At 35.4% G+C, this 19,472-nt stretch overlaps 4 protein-coding genes across 7 annotated transcripts; 3 read left to right on the top strand and 1 right to left on the bottom strand.

Moving 5' to 3' along the window:
* Positions 1–1,040: 1,040 nt before the first annotated feature.
* LOC116142075 (UPF0678 fatty acid-binding protein-like protein At1g79260) lies at positions 1,041–3,400 on the bottom strand. The gene is made up of 4 exons (XM_031427539.1): positions 3,206–3,400; positions 2,979–3,119; positions 2,823–2,891; positions 1,041–1,379 (listed from the first exon to the last, which is right to left on the bottom strand). The coding sequence occupies exons 1-4, from the start codon at positions 3,341–3,343 to the stop codon at positions 1,260–1,262; spliced, it is 468 nt and encodes a 155-aa protein (XP_031283399.1). The 5' UTR covers positions 3,344–3,400; the 3' UTR covers positions 1,041–1,259.
* A 620-nt stretch (positions 3,401–4,020) lies between these two features.
* LOC116142073 (serine/threonine-protein kinase RHS3) lies at positions 4,021–7,298 on the top strand. The gene is made up of 4 exons (XM_031427527.1): positions 4,021–4,052; positions 4,417–4,493; positions 4,577–5,403; positions 6,386–7,298. The coding sequence occupies exons 2-4, from the start codon at positions 4,455–4,457 to the stop codon at positions 7,254–7,256; spliced, it is 1,737 nt and encodes a 578-aa protein (XP_031283387.1). The 5' UTR covers positions 4,021–4,052; positions 4,417–4,454; the 3' UTR covers positions 7,257–7,298.
* Positions 7,299–10,227: 2,929 nt separating this feature from the next.
* Positions 10,228–12,709, top strand: LOC116142019 (aspartic proteinase NANA, chloroplast-like). The gene is made up of 2 exons (XM_031427476.1): positions 10,228–11,034; positions 11,764–12,709. Exons 1-2 carry the CDS (start codon positions 10,430–10,432, stop codon positions 12,587–12,589), a joined length of 1,431 nt encoding a protein of 476 aa, XP_031283336.1. The 5' UTR covers positions 10,228–10,429; the 3' UTR covers positions 12,590–12,709.
* Positions 12,710–15,232: 2,523 nt separating this feature from the next.
* LOC116142009 (YTH domain-containing protein ECT2) lies at positions 15,233–19,007 on the top strand. 4 transcript variants are annotated; one of them, XM_031427465.1, is made up of 9 exons: positions 15,233–15,528; positions 15,693–15,742; positions 15,838–16,003; positions 16,103–16,176; positions 16,394–16,831; positions 16,908–17,462; positions 17,666–17,878; positions 17,983–18,138; positions 18,560–19,007. In XM_031427465.1, the coding sequence occupies exons 2-9, from the start codon at positions 15,704–15,706 to the stop codon at positions 18,641–18,643; spliced, it is 1,725 nt and encodes a 574-aa protein (XP_031283325.1). In that variant the 5' UTR covers positions 15,233–15,528; positions 15,693–15,703; the 3' UTR covers positions 18,644–19,007. The 4 variants fall into 4 exon arrangements, with proteins under 4 accessions (XP_031283325.1, XP_031283324.1, XP_031283323.1 ...); XM_031427464.1 differs by having other exon boundaries at positions 15,233–15,584; positions 18,563–19,007; XM_031427463.1 differs by having other exon boundaries at positions 15,233–15,584.
* Positions 19,008–19,472: the final 465 nt, after the last annotated feature.

The raw sequence follows: 19,472 nt of genomic DNA, 5'->3' as shown, positions 1-19,472 counted from the left end.
CCGGATTGGACCACGGTTGGACCGTCGAAATAGTGCCGAATCGTGGTCCAATCGCAGCTAAATCCCGTCAGATTCTGGCATCTTTCGACGGAGAAAACACCCTCATTCGACGTGACGGCATCTCCACAACCAAACCCATCCATTTTGTCGCCGTCGTCCAGCCTTTGTCGATCGCCGTCCACCTACAGTTTACGCAACATCGGATTTCTTTTGTTGATTCCGGCGAGTTCCGATGCCGATGGAACTCCCTAGCACCACCATTAGAGTCGCCAACACCTACACATCAAAAGCCCCAAGATTCCAGCTTCGATTGGTCGTCGATCGTCGTTGCCGCCACCACTCACCAGAATCTTCACGCGACAGGGGTGTTTTAGATAGATTTCAAACCTAAAGGGAGTTTATAAGGGTGTTTTTGATGAATTTCAAACCTTTAAGGACTAATAGTAATTTTATAAATTACGGTCCAACCGACCGAACCAACCGATCAAACCGAAAACCGAACCCTTGAATGGGTCATTATCCAATCCGGCTTTCAGAATATTGAAAACAAACGCATCTGTGAGTCTGAGCGTGATAACAGAATGGGCCCCAACATTAACTTAAAAGTGGGTCGCGCCAAATATTACTCGCACTTGGCAGACATTTACAATGTAATGAACTGCGGTAAAAAGGAGCAAAGAAAAATGTGGGTGAGGAGTCTGCTAAATTCAAAGAGAATATACACAAAATTCTATTTAAATCCACTTACGATCTAGCTGGAGAGTGAGGACAGACCAAACATTGTGGTCACCGAACCTTCTTCAAAATCAATACAAAAGAAGACTGATTTGCAGAGTTTATAGCCGGCAATAGCTTAAAATGATTGCTTGCCCACAAGATAAAAATACAATGTGCTTGATCTCCAAAACTTTCTAAGCTTAACTGCTGTCTTTTTCTTTCACCGGCTGATTATTACTCAAAGTCAATTGCAACACAAATTAATAAATTTGGATCCAAGAAGAAAAGATGATCTAGTGGGTTACTATGTAGCAAAAATGTATAAGAAGCCTTTCAATTATGCTGTTTTAAATTACAACCCACTCTCAAAAAATTCTCCAAAGGATTCAATAACATTTGATGTAAATATTCTATATCTGGAATGAGACAGAAATATTCATCACTGTTTATTTGAGCATTAAGCTGCAGCAGACATCAGCATGAACAAGTACTTGAGGATGTGTTTTATATTCTTTCCCAATCTGTAGAAGTGCATCATACAATCAGTGTTTCCTGAGCACAGCTTTCAGATGCTGTTGAAGACTCGTAAGATTGGTACTCATTTGTACCACATAAGACAGATCTCCATTTACCAACTCGAAAACTCGGCTTATCTCCTTCACCTGCTCAAAAGATTTTGTTTTAGAAATGCAAAAAGAGGAGGACATCATTAACTCTTATTGGTAACAAAGATTAATTGAATGGATCAAAACAAACACCAGCATTGCATAAAATTTAAAATAGATACACAACAAGAAAAATTTACACCCTTTGGAGAATCATCAAGGCTGGATATATAAGATTCCAGCTCCTTATATGACGTGAAATATAATTTCTGTATGCAGTTGCTAATATAAAGACATTTAATTGCAATAAAGACTAAAAGCTTTCACCAGAAAGACCCTAAAATTGAAAAAATAATTTTGTCATCATATATCCTATTTATTATTTAATAGAACCCCATTTTGGTATCTTTTCTACATGCACTATAAGAAACCCCTTAATATATCTGTATCTGAATTTCACCTTCACATTTCTGGCCTACAAATCCAAGCATATCAAATTTATCTGGTTTTCCATCATCCTTCCAATATGATTATATGCAAACTGCTTAAGCCAGAATTGGGTTTGGAGGAACAACTAGATTATCCCTATGTATACATCTTCAGTTGCATGTCAGTCTTTCTATTAGACATCTTAAAGTCATCTGTGCCACAGTTAGCATCATCCACATTAAATAGTTGGAACAATAATCAACAGTACAACCCTATACACATCAAATATAAGCATAGATACAATTTGGTGGAGAAACTACGGTAGATTAGAGATTTAATGACTGAGATTAAGGTAAGAATCATGGACTATATAAGAGATATCAGCATAGATGCTAATCAATTCCCAACTCTAAGACTCAACATTTGTGAATAAGCAAGAGAGAGTAACTTATATGAAGCTCTAGCAAACAACAAACTTGACTTATTTTTAAGGACTGCAAATAACAACAAAAGGGAATCAAGGAAATTGAAGGAAACTTATCCTGGCATTAACAATGCCAGCAAATCCAACTATCTCTGCTAAATTTTAGCCTTTCCAATCAAAATCATCTTAAAGTTAGAAATTAACTTTGCAGAAAAGGTTAGCAGGAAATACAAGGATTCGTTTCAAGAAATCACTAATAGAAGTACAGGGATTCATCCAAAGCACAAAACCTTTTAGATAGGAGTTACATCTCCTCGCTGCTGGAGGGAAGCACTACTAAAAGCTATGTTGAAAGATGAGAACCCAGTAGACAATGTTTAACTACATTTAACCCAATGGTCACAAAGACGACTCAAACTGTTTCGAACAGCAACATCTTCACAAGGTGCACAACATTGGATAAATGTGGAGAATACATACTAAGGTAAAAACAGAGATATAGTCAGTGTTTCATTTTGGACTAATGACCAACCAATTACTGAAAATGTGCAACCAATTACTACATGCCTAAACATTAAACATATGATTTCCCACAGTATTAAGCAGAAGCTTATATTAAAATTGGGTAGGCAAGAAAAAAAAAATACCTTAGAAGCATTCCCCACAAGTTCACTCTTAAGCTTAATTGTTTTGTCTTCTGCAGTATATGTCCCTTTCTGGAGGCCAAGAAGAAAAGAGACAATTGATACAAAATAAAAGGTGATTAAGAATAAATATGAACAGAAAAGGAATTAACATAACACCTGAACTTCAACAAGACCCGTGCTTTGAGCAATAACGACTTCAATAGAACCGTCAGGCTTGGGCCTCCAGTAGCCAGTCTCAGCATGCATGGGCTCTCCAGAACTCAGTTTCCACGTCTTCTGACTATATGCTAAAAAGGGCTAAACAAGCATAAAATAGTAATTGAAAACACAGACAGAGACAGTGAAGGTGTATGAATATGAGTCAAGTGAAAATGATTAATTACCTTGCCAGAATGAGAGAAATGGAGCTCCTCTCCATAATGAAAGGAATTGATAGTGGGAAAGCCGCCCTCGCCTTGGCCTCTCCACGTCCCAAGCAAGTACGAGAGTGGTGCGATTGCTGGGTGTATCTGCATCGCCATTTCTCAAACTAAGGATGCTTTGATTTTCTCGTTCTATGGTGCTGTTAATTTGATCCCGATTAGCCACCACTAGGTCCACTACGGATAATATTGTAAATTGCAATCTTCACATTATTTAATTAAAAATGTCTATTTTACTTTTTTTTATTATTATAAAGTATTATATATTTTTAAAATTATTATTAAAAATCTCAATGATAGTTGTAAATATTGCTAATTCTCTATTAATGGTGAATAAATCTTGTATGAGTATACATATATAGCATCATTGGCTTTGTTTAATAAGTTATGTGTATTAAACAAAAGGATTGAGGTAGAAAGAAATAATTGGTGGTGAATAATAAAAAAGGAAGAAAGCAGTTAAAACAAACTAGAGGGATAAAAAAACGGTGATCCATGGAGTTCACCCCGCTTTCATAGCAATACCTATGACCATTTCCCTCTCTGTATTTCCTCTTTTGAATAATTTTCAATCCAAAATTTCATTCTTCCAATCCACTTTTGTTGTACCCTTTGTTCTTGTTGTTTCTATGCATGGTCCAAATTCAGCACCAACTCATTCTCATTACCCACTTTCTATTTCCCTCTAACCACTCCACCTTTCTCTTCTTTTTCCTTTTTTTTTAATTACCCTTTCTTCTTTCATGAATATTTATTCATTCTTCTTCTCTAACAAACCACCCTCTTCCTTTTTCTTTCTCACTTTCAGGTTTGTTCTTCTTTCTTTTGTTTATTTATGCTTTTCATTTCGGTCTCATCACGTTTTGCATATTCAATGTTAATTAACATGTTAAACAAACATTCCAACCTGGATGCTTCATTTGTATTATCAAAACATTAATAATAATATGCATGACGTGCCCCCCACACCTGCTATTACATGCAATGCAATTCATAAACCTTGGGGTTGGGGTTGGGGTTGGGGATACATATTGTTAATATAATATTAATAATGGAGAAACCTAAGGTATGAGAAGGGCCCAATGCATTTTTAGAATTGTTTGTTATTTTGAATATATCATACTATTATGTTGATGAATGTAACATTACTAACTATTTGACACATTGATCAGGAAAATCTAGTGACGGGTGTTATTGTATTGCCCCATTGATGTCATCAAGGCCTATCAACTGGCTTAACTCATCTGAGGTAAGTGTTTAATTATATGATGTTTTGTTGTTAGAAATTTTGAAGCTTGATTTTGATGTGTTGAAATGAATCATATAATGTAGTTTAGCTATAAAACAGCATCGGAAGAACCACAAAAAATGGATGCATTTGGTAAGAACAGTTCCTTAAATTGGGATCGGAAAGCAAAATTTGCTGCCAATTCAGGTGCTGTTGGTTCACCGAGAGAATCTGGATATACAACCACAATTTCAAAGGTAACTGAAAATGTAGTATGCAACCCACAATTTGATCCCAAGAAGATGGATCCTCTTACCAAGTCTATTTCCAAGGTGGATTCTCTTTCCAAGCATAATACCAATTCATTCAATAATTACCAACGCTCACAGCCAAGTCCAGTTAAGCCACCAAATTCCGAACAAACAACAACTACTTCAACAAGAAATGCTGACATGAAAAGCAATTCCATAACGAGCCATGGACATGGAAGTGGTAATTCCAGTCGTAGTGACAGCTTAGAGAGCTCCAGTGCACCTCTTAGACCTCACACTGGTGGTGATGTTAGATGGGATGCCATTAATATCATGAATGCGAAACCTACTCCAATTGGTCTCAGCAATTTTCGGCTTCTCAAGCGCCTTGGTTATGGAGACATTGGCAGTGTGTATCTTGTTGAACTCAGAGGAACTAACACTTACTTTGCTATGAAAGTTATGGACAAAGCTTCTCTTGCAAGTAGGAACAAGTTATTGCGAGCACAGACAGAAAGGGAAATTCTTGGACTTCTGGATCACCCATTTTTGCCTACTCTGTATTCTTACTTTGAGACTGATAAATTTTATTGCTTGGTAATGGAATTCTGCAGTGGAGGCAATCTCCATTCCCTTCGACAGAAGCAACAAAACAAGCACTTTACTGAAGAGGCTGCAAGGTTTGTTGCTTCTTGTTTCATCAGTTTTGGTTGGTTTATCTTTTATGTATATCATTGCTCTTACAGATGCATCAACATCAATCGTAATAGAATGTACTTAGAAATCTTCAAGACAAAGTTTTTTAAGAATTTGATTTAAAGCAACTGATGGGTTTTGTTGCATAGTTAAGGCCATTCCCTCTTGTTACCTAGACATTTAATGGTTACCTATTTATGTAAATGATTGAGTTCTCCTCTGGTTTTTTCATTCATTGGGTTTTGTGTATTTCATTTCCAATATTGAAGAGTGAAGGTGTCTATCATTGATCTTAAAGGTCTGTCTATGATCCTATGAGAGCATGAACATATACCTGATTATTGATTTGTTTGACGTTTCCTGCTGAGTGCTGAAACTTCCCGTCTGCATTTGTGTGCTTTTAGCCATATTTATCCTTTTGTCAACTGTAATTTTTTTTTTCGAAGTTAGTCTATTTTTTTTTTTTTTTTTCTGCTCCTCTCGTCAAATTGAGAGCAACAAGCCTTTATCCCCCATATGTCAATATCAAAAGTACCCCTTTTTCCTCTGCCCTTTTGGGTTATTTAGTTTGGTTTCACCATTCAACAATTTATGTTGCTTAGATTTGCTGCCAGTATTTGGCTTAGCTTCCTAAATGAGTACGCGGCCTAGAACTCAATAGATTTACCATTCATCCCTTTGTAGACTTAGCTTTATCATTAAACCGGCCAATGATGCTCTTGTTAGAAGTTATGTTCATCTCTCATCACCAAGTTGATGGACTGTTATAGTGTATATACGTGGTTGAATTCATTATTTCTCTTTGAGTTAGTGAATAATAACAATCCTTTATTCTTAAGAATATTCTTCCATATATGAAAGACTTTGCGTTATCAATTCCATATTCTAGTGGCTTTATGCTTTTCTGTAAAGATTAACTAGATAGGAAAAGGATACCTTATTTCTTCGTTATCTTTCCTTAAACAGGTTTTATGCATCGGAAGTGTTATTGGCTCTTGAGTATCTACACATGCTAGGCATTGTGTATAGAGATTTGAAGCCAGAGAATGTGCTAGTAAGAGACGAGGGACATATCATGCTTTCAGATTTTGATCTATCACTTCGTTGCTCTGTCAGTCCCACACTAGTGAAATCATCATCTGTACATTTGAACAATGGTACCGCTGGTTCTGGAGCAATTCTAAATGATGAGTTTGCAGTCCATGGTTGTATGCAGCCCTCAAATTTTTTCCCACGCATTTTGCCTTCAAAAAAGAACCGCAAATCTAAATCAGATTTTGGCACCTGTGTTGGAGGTGCCCTCCCAGAATTGATGGCAGAACCTACGAATGTGCGCTCCATGTCATTTGTTGGTACACATGAATATTTAGCCCCTGAGATTATTCGTGGAGAAGGTCATGGAAGTGCAGTGGACTGGTGGACATTTGGTATCTTCTTATATGAACTGTTACATGGCACAACTCCCTTCAAGGGACAAGGGAATCGCGCAACACTGTTTAATGTTGTAGGGCAGCCATTGAGATTTCCAGAAAATCCACAAGTGAGTTTTGTGGCTCGTGATCTTATAAGAGGACTTTTAGTTAAAGAACCACATAAGAGAATTGCTTATAAAAGAGGTGCTACAGAAATAAAACAGCATCCATTTTTTGAGGGAGTGAACTGGGCTCTAGTGAGAAGTGCAATGCCTCCCCACATACCTGAACCTGTAGACTTTTCAGTATTTGCCGCCAAAGAGTCTGCTCCTGGAGCCGCAGCCAAAAAGGTGGCACCAGAAGCGGTAGCTGATAAAGACTGTGGTAGTCCTAAAGATTCTTATATAGAATTTGAGTATTTTTAGAATTTGGATAACAGAATGAGCATCTTTTGGGCGGCAATTTAATTGTGTACAAAAACTAAAAGGGAATCTAATAAGACATTATAATGGAAGGCGATCATAGATCATTTTACCAGAATTCATTTGTTTATTTTTAGGTGAGAAAGAATAAATTTTGTATATGTAGGAATGGGATTTTTTTTTTTAATATTTTAATATTTGAAATTATATAGATCACTAAATTTGCTTTGAACAAATATAAACCCCATATGGATGCCAACTTTTGAACCTCTCTCTCAAGTACTGTTATTAAATGCTGTTACTATTTGCAGATATAGTAGTTTAGCCCGTTCTTGTTTGCAGCCCTTGAAAAGATTGAAGAGACAATACAAATAAGTGATTAGAATTTTCAAAATCTGGGACAGTTTTGCTTTGCCTTCACTTAACGTTTCGTAGCTTAAGATAACATAAATTTTTGGAGCTTTCAGGCAGGCTTGTTTGGTGAAGAAAGCAAAAGAGTGCAAGCAAATGCAATAGAGACATTGAGTTGTGAAAGCTACTATTAGTTCGTGAGATTAATTAATTAATCCTAATTGGATTAGACTCAACAGTTGTCTCACACAATGTATAATCTTAAATTGCAATCTTCTTAATAATTTGTGTAAGTAGAAAGAATGTTCTTGGCAGGCGTAAGAATAAAAGTCAATTAGTTTTCAGGGTAAGTTACGCGGCAGAAAAAGGATCAAATCTCCATGTAACATGCCAAGATTTCAGCTACAAAACTCAAATCATGAATACTACTTACTTAGCTGTATTCAATTTCTTTTCTTGATTTGAAACATCAACCAAACGGTGATTATACAAATATTACCACCATACGCTTTATAGATTAATTCNAATTTGGATAACAGAATGTGCATCTTTTGGGCGGAAATTTAATTGTGTACAAAGAACTAAAAGGGAATCCTAATAAGACATTATAATGGAAGGCGATCATAGATCATTTTACCAGAATTCATTTGTTTATTTTTAGGTGAGAAAGAATAAATTTTGTATATGTAGGAATGGGATTTTTTTTTTTAATATTTTAATATTTGAAATTATATAGATCACTAAATTTGCTTTGAACAAATATAAACCCCATATGGATGCCAACTTTTGAACCTCTCTCTCAAGTACTGTTATTAAATGCTGTTACTATTTGCAGATATAGTAGTTTAGCCCGTTCTTGTTTGCAGCCCTTGAAAAGATTGAAGAGACAATACAAATAAGTGATTAGAATTTTCAAAATCTGGGACAGTTTTGCTTTGCCTTCACTTAACGTTTCGTAGCTTAAGATAACATAAATTTTTGGAGCTTTCAGGCAGGCTTGTTTGGTGAAGAAAGCAAAAGAGTGCAAGCAAATGCAATAGAGACATTGAGTTGTGAAAGCTACTATTAGTTCGTGAGATTAATTAATAAATTAATCCTAATTTGATTAGACTCAACAGTTGTCTCACACAATGTATAATCTTAAATTGCAATCTTCTTAATAATTTGTGTAAGTAGAAAGAATGTTCTTGGCAGGCGTAAGAATAAAAGTCAATTAGTTTTCATGGTAAGTTACGCGGCAGAAAAAGGATCAAATCTCCATGTAACATGCCAAGATTTCAGCTACAAAACTCAAATCATGAATACTACTTACTTAGCTGTATTCAATTTCTTTTCTTGATTTGAAACATCAACCAAACGGTGATTATACAAATATTACCACCATACGCTTTATAGATTAATTCCATTAAAATAATGCTATACAGCTCGATTTTTTACTGAGTTTTATATTTGTCGACTTTGACTTCTACTTACGGGATTGAGAAATATTTTCGAGTATATTATTGTTAATGAACTGACCTGCTTTTTATATATTACAACTAATTAAATTGAGAAATCTTTTACCTGTTCCACATTTGATCCTTGCAACTTAACTACATCAGCTGTATGATCAATCACAAGATATTCATATCACCATATTCATGTACCTGACAGCTATTACCTTTGAAATAGAACCACATCAAATACAACTACAGTCAACTAGAATGCATATGCACATACCTAATATAAACTGAATTATCTCGTTAATTTTTGGGCTAAGATTAAATTTATTGTGAATATTAAGATTTGTATAAACAAAAAAAATCCATAGTTACGAACTGGGTTCAAGCTGGCTCTTGAATCAATCGATTTCATCCTTTCTGTCTGTTTCCAGAACTCCATCTTTAATTATCTTGAGAAGGAAGGTCTGTTACTTTGACCCGGCCAATATTTCTTCACAAAGAAAGTCTAAGTACGAAAGATACAACAAATAAATCAACGACATGATAAGAGTAATCTGCAGTAAACTTATATATAATAATATTAATCACCTGATGAATTATTTTATTTATGAAATGCATGCTTTCATCAATTCATTCAAGTTTAACAGACAGAGAACTAGGTAAATGTTGAATTTACTCACAGCCAGCTGGCCATGTTGAGTAATCCTACTTTGTGAAAGACTTTCTCTGTTTGGTGCACGTTTGCTGTAGTTATTTTTCTTTATTAATTTAGTCTTGATTGTATGAATCTAGGCATGCATCAATTACAAAAGTTAGCTACATAAACATTAAAATACAAATACAAACTACTGTCTCTGAAAATTTTAGACATGGGGTTGTCATATTCATGGGCGGCAGCAGTGGCCCCCAACTATATTTGTTCATGTCAACACTCTTTTACAAGCAATTACCCTTTTTTATTTGGCTTATATTATTACTTTAATCTATGATTTACATATTAGATGGCACGGCTTGCTTGTTGAATTTCACAAACCCCAATCATAAACATGCCTGTGTGTATGTGAAGACTAAATTAATTAAACATTATTATATGGATAACTAAGTGATCAATAATACTGTATATAATATTCATTAATTATATGGAGAAAACAAGAGGAAGTTGGAAGTCTATATATGTATATAGGCTCAAATCCAAATAAATGCGCCTCCCATTCTACACTACACAATATCTTAAATTTTCTGTGTGAACCAAATGAACATGTTCCCAACTGCCAAAGTACCTTCAACGCTCCTTGCTAGCCAGTTTTAACTTCTTTTTTCCCCATAAATATTCTTAACTCTCTCATTTCTTCTTTTGTTGTTTTTTTCTTGTTCAATAACATCATGGTGAAGGGGAGGCCTTGTGCCATCCTCTTGATAATCTTTTTGGTTCTAATCATTCAATGTTCTACTTCAGCTTTTGCAACTTCTCATTCATCCTCAATGAGGATGGAGTTGATACATCGCCATGCTCACCATCTCAGTACAAGGCCAAAAACTCAACTTGAGCTGATTAAAGACCTTCTTCACAGTGACATTATCCGCCAAAAGATGATTGCTCATAAACGCCGGATAAGTCTAAGTCCAAGAAGAGATGCTCTGGAAACAACTAACACAAGTAGTACCGCCATTGAAATGCCATTGAGTGCTGGTAGAGACTATGGAACAGGCATGTACTTTGTCGAATTCAAAGTCGGAACACCAGCACAAAAGTTTACACTGGTTGTTGATACAGGAAGTGAGTTGACATGGGTGAATTGTAGATATAACTGTGGTGCCAATTGTACCACGAAGGGAAGATTAGACAAAAGAAGAGTGTTTAAGGGCGATTTCTCCTCTTCTTTTAAAACGGTTCCTTGCTTTTCTCAGACGTGTAAGATTGAGTTCATGAATCTCTTCTCTCTCACACGTTGCCCCATGCCCTCCACTCCTTGTGCCTATGATTTCAGGTATCTTCGTTTTCTCTCTTTCATAATCAAGATTATGACTTTCAAATTGCAAGCTAAATGTTAAGACTGGCATAATTAAGTTTTTAAGACTATATATTAATCTTTGTTGGATGAGAATGCAAATTTAATTGGTGCAGTTGGATTATCGAGGTAGAGGTTTTTCGATGTATGTGTAGTGAGGGGAAATTAGATGGGGTAATTGAAACAGTGTCATCATCATTTAATAAATATTAATGGCTGCTTGTGATATTTGCTTTAAGGCTGTCACATATACGAGAGTGGGTTTATCAATGATTCATGTTAGTAATTGTTTTTACAATAAAGTCTCAGCCTCAACTGTAGTTTGGTTTAAGATGAAGACAAAGAAGATAAAAATAGAATCAGAGAAACCTGACGGCTAAGTCTCAGCCATTCACAAGGAATGGTTAGTTAATGTCCTGCTGACAAAGAAACAACTGCTCTTACCTACATCCAGCAATACATTTAAATGGCTATTAATGTTAGTAGGTAAGCTTCACATGACCCACATTTTTAGTTACCTGCACAAGGACTATAGGAGCAACTCCCTATCACTTTGAGCTTCTCTGTTTCATTAATGGCCCTTCCAACAAAGCCACCTCATAGCCCTTCCTCTGTAAATGATAAATTATGTGCTTGAAAGCTTTAATGTAAGGAAGATTATGCTATAATTTTATTTATGTTAAATTTGTAATTGTTTTCTTTTCTCAGGTATGTAGATGGATCAGAAGCAATGGGAATTTTTGCCAAGGAGACAGTCACTCTAGGCCTCACAAATGGTAGAAAGTTGAGACTCAAAGATGTGGTAATTGGTTGCAGTGACTCTTTCCAGGGCCAGAGCTTTGTGAAAGCTGATGGTGTTATGGGGTTAGCGTATGGCAAGTACACTTTTGCTAAAAGAGCCTCAGAATTTTTTGATGGCAAGTTCTCTTATTGCCTGGTTGATCACCTTAGTCACAAAAACGTTTCAAATTATATAATTTTTGGGAGCAACAATAATGAATCATCATCATCTTTATCGGAAAAAAAACGACACACCAAGCTGGAACTTGGTTTGCTTAGTCCATTTTATGCTGTAAATGTTATAGGCATCTCCATTGGTGGGGTGATGTTGAAAATACCAATTCAAGTATGGGATGCAAATAGTGGTGGTGGTACAATTGTTGATTCTGGTTCAACCCTAACATCTTTAGCAGAGCCGGCATACAAGCCTGTGATGGCTGCATTGCAAATGTCTGTTTCAAAATTCCAAAGATTAATGCCAAAGGGATTACCAATAGACTATTGCTTCAGTTCAACAGGATATGATGAGAAATTGGTGCCAAGTTTAGTGATTCATTTTGCAGATGGAGCTAGATTTGAGCCTCATAAAAAGAGTTATATAATTGATGTTGCTGATGGAGTCAAGTGTCTTGGATTTGTCTCGGTAGCTTGGCCTGGTATTTCTACAATCGGCAACATTATGCAGCAGAATTATTTGTGGGAATTTGACCTTGCTCAAAGTAAATTGGGTTTTGTTGCCTCCAGCTGCACCTAATAAGGTTAATTTTGCTCTCATCGTCAACATTGTTTTTTTTTTTTCCTATTATTTATACGTATGATCTGTATCTTTATATATTTCTGATTGTAATGTCTTAAAATTGTATTAATTTTACATCAAAAACTATCACACACCTTGATTGTAACCTGGGTGGTGTGTATGCAGATTCTTCTAGTCAGCCAAGCCATGTGTTGGTTTGTGATTACTAGAAGAAATTTCTTCCTTATCCAGGGAAGATAACATGTGCTAATTAATAATATAAAGTGTTGACATAAACATTCATTCTTAATCTTCAATTATTGAAACATTTACATCATGAAAGCCAACAAAACTGAAATGGGACAGACATGATTTGATGATAATCATGAACCAGTACGTGACAAATCTAGATCTTCCTCTACGTGAATGACACCATTCCTGACGTGCAGGCATATCTCCATAACAATTGTCTTCTTAAGTAGTTTTCAAATCGAGAAAACACCCCAACTACTCAATCTAACAACTCTCTGAAGTAGATTTGGCTGACCAAATTGCGGATTGTATTATTTTAATGAGTTGAGATTAGATAGTATGGAGAGAAGATGTGAATAGTTCATGTGTGGGTTACATAAATCAAGGCGTCTTCCCCGGTACCTAACGTATACAAGTCTAGTCTTCTCTAATTTGCATTGAACTAATCATATATGAAGTCACCCAGTCCCATGTGATTTTCTTTATTAATTAAACTGGCGTGCATGATTTGGATGCCAAATATCTGCGGTTGGGTTGGGGGTAATATGTATTTGGTGATGGTCCCATTCTCAACCTAGGACTTTTGCTGCTCCACTTCCTCCATCTACCAGTATCACCGCTTTAGAACGAATCTCCTGATGGCCTAACTTTCTCCATAATGCTAATAATAATATGTAAGAAGTATGTATCCATGGGGATCGCCATCCCCTTTGCTGAATGAGATTGGGAATCTCGTTCACAATTCGAAGACAAAGATGTGTAAATTGGCAATGGGATGTATGCATTCTTTTAGTTTGGCTTTCCATTTAAACCTATCAACGCAATGCTATGTTAAAATGCAACACTCCATCCATCTGTGGTAACTAATAAGCCTGGAACTGAAGTAAATATACACCAGTAAAGAGGCAAATATTCCGAGGGCAAAAGTCTTCACTTTACAATACAAATAATAATTCAGTGTCAACAACTGTGACTTGAGAAGCAAAAGGCTATCTTTTCCTTTAGTGGTGACACTACTGATTGAATTTGAGCAAACAGGCCCAAAGAGCCTCATGCTTTTGTCAAATGGATCAGATTTTGGGCCATAAGAATCTAATGGCTTTTTAAGTGTCGGCAATTGGCAGATCCACTACTGAGTGAGTATTCATTGAATAAGGAAATTTATTTTTAAAAGCTTAATGTTTATCCAAAGAAGATCCTTGGTTTTGGGTGGGTGACACGTACACATCATGTCAAAGGTTAAACGTGGCAGAGTAAGCTCTTGATGTTGTGTATTAGAAAAAATAAAATGCATATGAATGGATAGGAATACTTTGCCACCAAGCTATTCTTCTTGATAATCCCATCTTACTTCTAGTTCCTTCTCGTTCTCTTCTACACCTTCTGGCTTCTGTGAAAACTCCAAAACCCAGCCCACCATATATAAGTTTACAATTAGAGTTTCTCTTTTTATTGACTTTCATTATTGTACGTAAAATAATGAAATCGGTTGGTCACTTTCACCACACAATTCAATAAAATCATTCACCAAGAACATATAAATATAATTATACAATATAGAAACAAATATTTATTAATTGTATGAGTAATTGATAACTTAACGTATGAATGATTCCATATAATATTTTACATCGTGATTACTTATATTGTAATAATTAATATTATAATAAAGAGATAAAGTTTGTAATTAAAAAATATAAGTGGTGCAATGTTGGTGGTTATGGTATCCTGAGTTAAATATAAAAAGTGGTTGGTTACTGTTGTATAGTTTTTTCTGTTTTAATTAAAGATTAGATCGGTACTTGATTTGGTTTTATTCTTTTAATAACACAGACATATCGAAAACTACATCTGTAAATAACAATTACATTTGTCTTAAAACCATTAAAAAGTAGATTAGATTCTTAATCATTAATAATTAAGACTAAACTTTGACTCACATTTATTCACTTAATCAAATTTAATTACGGGCTTTATGACCTGGCAATAACACTTTAGTCATCTGGTGGTTGGATTCTAAAAATTTTATTTGATCTATTATACTTATAACGTATTTAATGAATCTCATGAATTTTAAAGATTTTTAGTTGATGTACTTGTAAACTGATCGAGATACTCGATATAAAAAAAATAATAATAATAATATAAATTTTAATAAAATTCCACACCCAGTAATGCTGTCCGTGTAACTATTTTGTTTGTTGTAAGCAATGTGAACGACATAAAATAAAAAAGAATTACTTTTTTACATAATATTATAATAAAAAGAAGATTCCACTAAAAAAAAAATAAAGAAAGGAGCCGTCCAGTAATCTGACAAGAGAATGACGTGGAAGTGTGATGACCGTCCCTTTTGTATATTATTTAATAACATAGTTGATCATTTGATTTCATTTCAATCTCGTTTCATTTGATTTCAATTTTCAATTAGCTTTCTCTTCCTCTGTCCTTGGAGTTTGTTTGGTTACTGTAATAAGTTGGTTCACAGCCTACCATAAAACGAGAATCTAGGAAAAAGGGACAGCGACTGTACAAATCGGAGCCTTTGGTTGGTTATTATCCAATACTAACTTCCTCTAAATTCTCGTTCTTAATTTTCATAGATTGATATTCTAATTGATTGGTTTGTAATACAACTAGTAATTAAAGCTGGAGGCACAAGCTCAAGCTTTAGCAGAAAGAGGATTTTACTGCGGAGACTTGTGGTGTGATATTGATTCTATGGCTGCTCCTCCTCCCCCTCCTCCTCCTCATTTCCCACGTATTTTCTTTTTCTTTTTTTCTTTTTGTTTTTAATGACTTATTTCCGATCTGATGAGCTCAAATTCTAAAGATTTTGTGTTTAATATATATATATATATTTTTTCAGCTTTAGAAGAAATGATGAGGAATCTTCAGGTTGATAATTCTACTAATAAGGTAGCTAAACTATTCTCTTAATCTCTTAATAGTCATGTTTATTGTGTTCAATATACAGGATTAATTTATAATTTATTGGAGTGTTTGAAATTTAGGTTCCTTCAAAAGAGGGAAGTCCATCAGATACAACATCTTGTATTTCTTCAGCGGGAGATAACTCTAGTGCCAACTTGAAAGAGACGGATCTGGAGGGTGAATCTACGCCAACAGATCAGGACTCAACTTATCAGTCCACCAACTATTATGGATATTACTATCCAGGTTTGTTTTTATGAATCAAAAACAATTGCTTTGTTTTTATGTGTGCTTTTTTATTGTTTTTTGTTAATGTTTTCACGTCTTACGGTAGCATGTTTGCAGGTTTTGATGCTTCTAGAGAATTTGATGATCAAGGATACTACATGCCCGCTGATGGATTGGAATTTCAGTACCCTGTGAGTATTTATTAGTCCTAGTTTGATTTAGTCGATGATATGCTGCATTCGATCATATACTTTTATCCTTTTGTTCAAGCTGATGGACGCCAAGGAAAAGTTTATATTTCTTGTGTGAGAGCGTCCTTGGGTTGATCTGGCTTACTTTTAGTGTTCTGCAATGCCATTTTTACGTTTAACAATGAATTGATCATGCGTTCATTTATGATTAATCTAGGTTTTACAAGCAGATGGATCTCTTGCATATGTTATACCAGCATTTCAGCCTGGCTACAGTTCGTTTAGCCCTTATTTACCTGTAACCGCATTTGGTGTTGATGGGCCATATTCACCTGGCTCTGTGTATCAACCATCCATTACTTCCCCAGGATATTATCCTAATGCTTTTCCTTATGGAGAATTTAGTACCTCACCCTACGTCTGGGATCCATCCCTGTTGGTTGGGGATGCAGTATATGGAAATAATCACAGTGGACATCCTGAATTTCCTGGTTCTAAACCTGGTATATCTTCAGCTAGTCATACCCGTGCTCCTTATTCAAAAAAATTATCACAGTCAGACTTTTGCAAACCATCGGAAGTGAAGAGCTCTCTACCGTCGTTGGATGTCTCATCAGGCTATGGTGTGCGCAACCAATTGAAATCTTCAAGCAAGGTATTATATTCCTTTTTACTTAGTGTTATAGCTTCTTCTCGTATACTCTTTTGATAACTTTTGCTATGTTTTGCAGGCATCACAACATGGGTCAACTGTCCAGTCAGATGCACCCGGAAAAGGATATTTCCCAATTGCAAAATATCCCTTGTATAATCAAGGGAAGGGTGGAGTGCTCTATTCAAACAGTTCTGTTAATGGAAAAACAAATGCACGGGCTTGGGGTGGGACTGAAAAGATGAAAACAAGAGGCAAGGTCAATGGCGTTAGTGATTTTGGTTTGCTTAGCGAACAGAATCACGGTCCTAGGACAACAAATGCTAAAGGTGCTTTCGTATCTGGAGGCGATGCTTCTGGACCTTTGGCGACTGATGAGAGGGGAAACAATAACAGCATAACTTCTATTGCGAGGAGGGATCAGTATAACCTTCCTGACTTTCCTACCAACTATGATCATGCGTTTTTCTTTGTAATAAAATCTTATAGCGAAGATGACATTCACAAAAGCATCAAATACAATGTATGGGCTAGTACTCCTAATGGAAATAAGAGGCTAGATACTGCATATGAAGATGCACAAAGTAGGATGGTTGAGAAGGGCAGCAAGTGTCCTGTGTTCCTTTTCTTTTCGGTATGTTTGGATTTTATAGGTGTTTTTCTTTAGGAATTGGGTAGTTGGGTCTTTGGTTTAACACTAACCGAGCAGAGAATGATCAAGAATTTTATGTGGGACTTTATGGCTTTATACATGCAAATTGTTATTGTTTTTTGCTTTAATCTTTCTCCAGAAGGCAGTTATTAATGCTGCTTCTTCTGCTCTTGTTTGTGGTTCAGGTAAATGCAAGTGGTCAGTTCTGTGGACTTGCTGAGATGGTTGGTCAAGTGGATTTCAATAAGAACATGGATTTTTGGCAACAGGATAAGTGGAATGGGTTTTTCCCAGTCAAGTGGCACATTATAAAAGATGTTACAAATCCGCAATTAAGACATATAATACTTGAAAATAATGACAATAAGCCTGTAACCAATAGCAGAGACACACAGGAGGTGTGGTGTACTATCTTTTAAGTACTGCTCTTCTTAGGTTTCTTTTGTGACTTCTGTTCTCCCTTCTAACCAAGCTAATTGTTTTTTTTTTTTTCCATTTCCAGGTAAAATTTTCTCAGGGTATTGAGATGTTAAACATTTTTAAGAACTATGTGTCAAAGACATCAATATTGGATGATTTTTATTTTTATGAAAGTCGTCAAAAGGTGATGCAAGAAAAGAAAATAAGACCTTCTGTGCCCCATTTTGATCATATACAGGTTTGTCTCTTGTCCTTCAATTCTACTTTCTTCTCTAAGAAGATAGAAATTTGTTCTTTTTCTTATCATCCGACAATTTTTTATTTGTGTTTTGGAATGCATTTCAAAGTGGGACCATGTTTGCATAATTAGAGGTGGAAACTTGGGAATCTTATGTGCTGTCAAGGCCATGAGTATAGTGGGTGAATTGTTAATCTTAAGATTCTAAAATCTATTCTTTTCCATTGCTGAATGATTTAGAATAAAGAAGGGTCCTTTGGCAGGGTCGTGATATAAAAAAGTTGCAAATTGGAATTGACTTTATTCTGTTTTGAAGCATGTTAATGCCAATTAATTTACTTTTTGGTCCTTTTAAGATATACATGCATGATTCTCCTCCATGAGTCCGTTGGTGTGTATATTGATATTGTTTTTGTTGCAGCAGAAAACAGATGAGCTAACCACCGCTTTCAAGTCTGTAGATTTATCTGCAAGAGAAAATGTTGAAGAACCTTGCAGGAAATAAACCCCCATTATGGGCCTGGTTGATGATTACCAAAAACCAACAGCTGCATCGGAACGCTGCATATTTGAGCCCATCACTGCTGCTGATAACATTACCCATACAACATAGAAGTTTGAAGGAGGAATAATTTCTAAAAAAAAAAAGTGATTTTTTTGGATAGAAGGTGAAAGAATTATGAAGATCTTTTATGATGGTTCCACTAGGTGTGAGTATTTCCTTTAAAAGAGAGAAATAAAAGAAAAGAGGGTTAAATCCCTTAGGTTTGAGAAATATCAAAAAAATTTCCCTACTTTTTAGTTAACAAAACAAGTAGAGAGATTAAATTTCATTAATGCCCTGTATTATTTCAAAAAAAAAAAAAAAAGGACTGTTATCTATTTAAAGGACATTAGTGAGGTTTTTCACTTGAAAGAATTGATAACAAAAACCAAGGAAGGTTTGTTTTATTTTTCAAACTTAGAGGGTTGTAATTGTAATTTTGATTTTCATATCTTAGATAAGTTGGTTAATTAACCCAAAAAAGAAAAGGAAGATGATGGTGGTTTGGACAAGACATTGGTCTTACGTGTACCACAGAAGAAGTCGGTCTTATGTGTACCACAGAAGAAGTTGGATGATGGAAATGGCCTAAATGTGGTGTCGCATAATGCAAGCTTTTTCTATTTCTTTGCTTTTTAACTTTTTCATAATGTGTATATATTTATGGTGTTTCTATTTACTTTAGCTTTATAGGGTGGGTATTATTTGATGTGATATGCCTAATTGTGAATTGTGGTTGTGATTGTGAGTGTGACGGTGGTTGGTGGTGATTTTGTCTTGTCTTCTCTTT

This window comes from Pistacia vera, unplaced genomic scaffold (assembly GCF_008641045.1).
Source record: "Pistacia vera cultivar Batoury unplaced genomic scaffold, PisVer_v2 Contig404, whole genome shotgun sequence".
NCBI classification, from domain to species: Eukaryota; Viridiplantae; Streptophyta; class Magnoliopsida; order Sapindales; family Anacardiaceae; genus Pistacia; species Pistacia vera.
The sequence above is the reverse complement of the archived record's forward strand: the minus strand, read 5'-3'. Positions and strand labels throughout refer to the sequence as shown.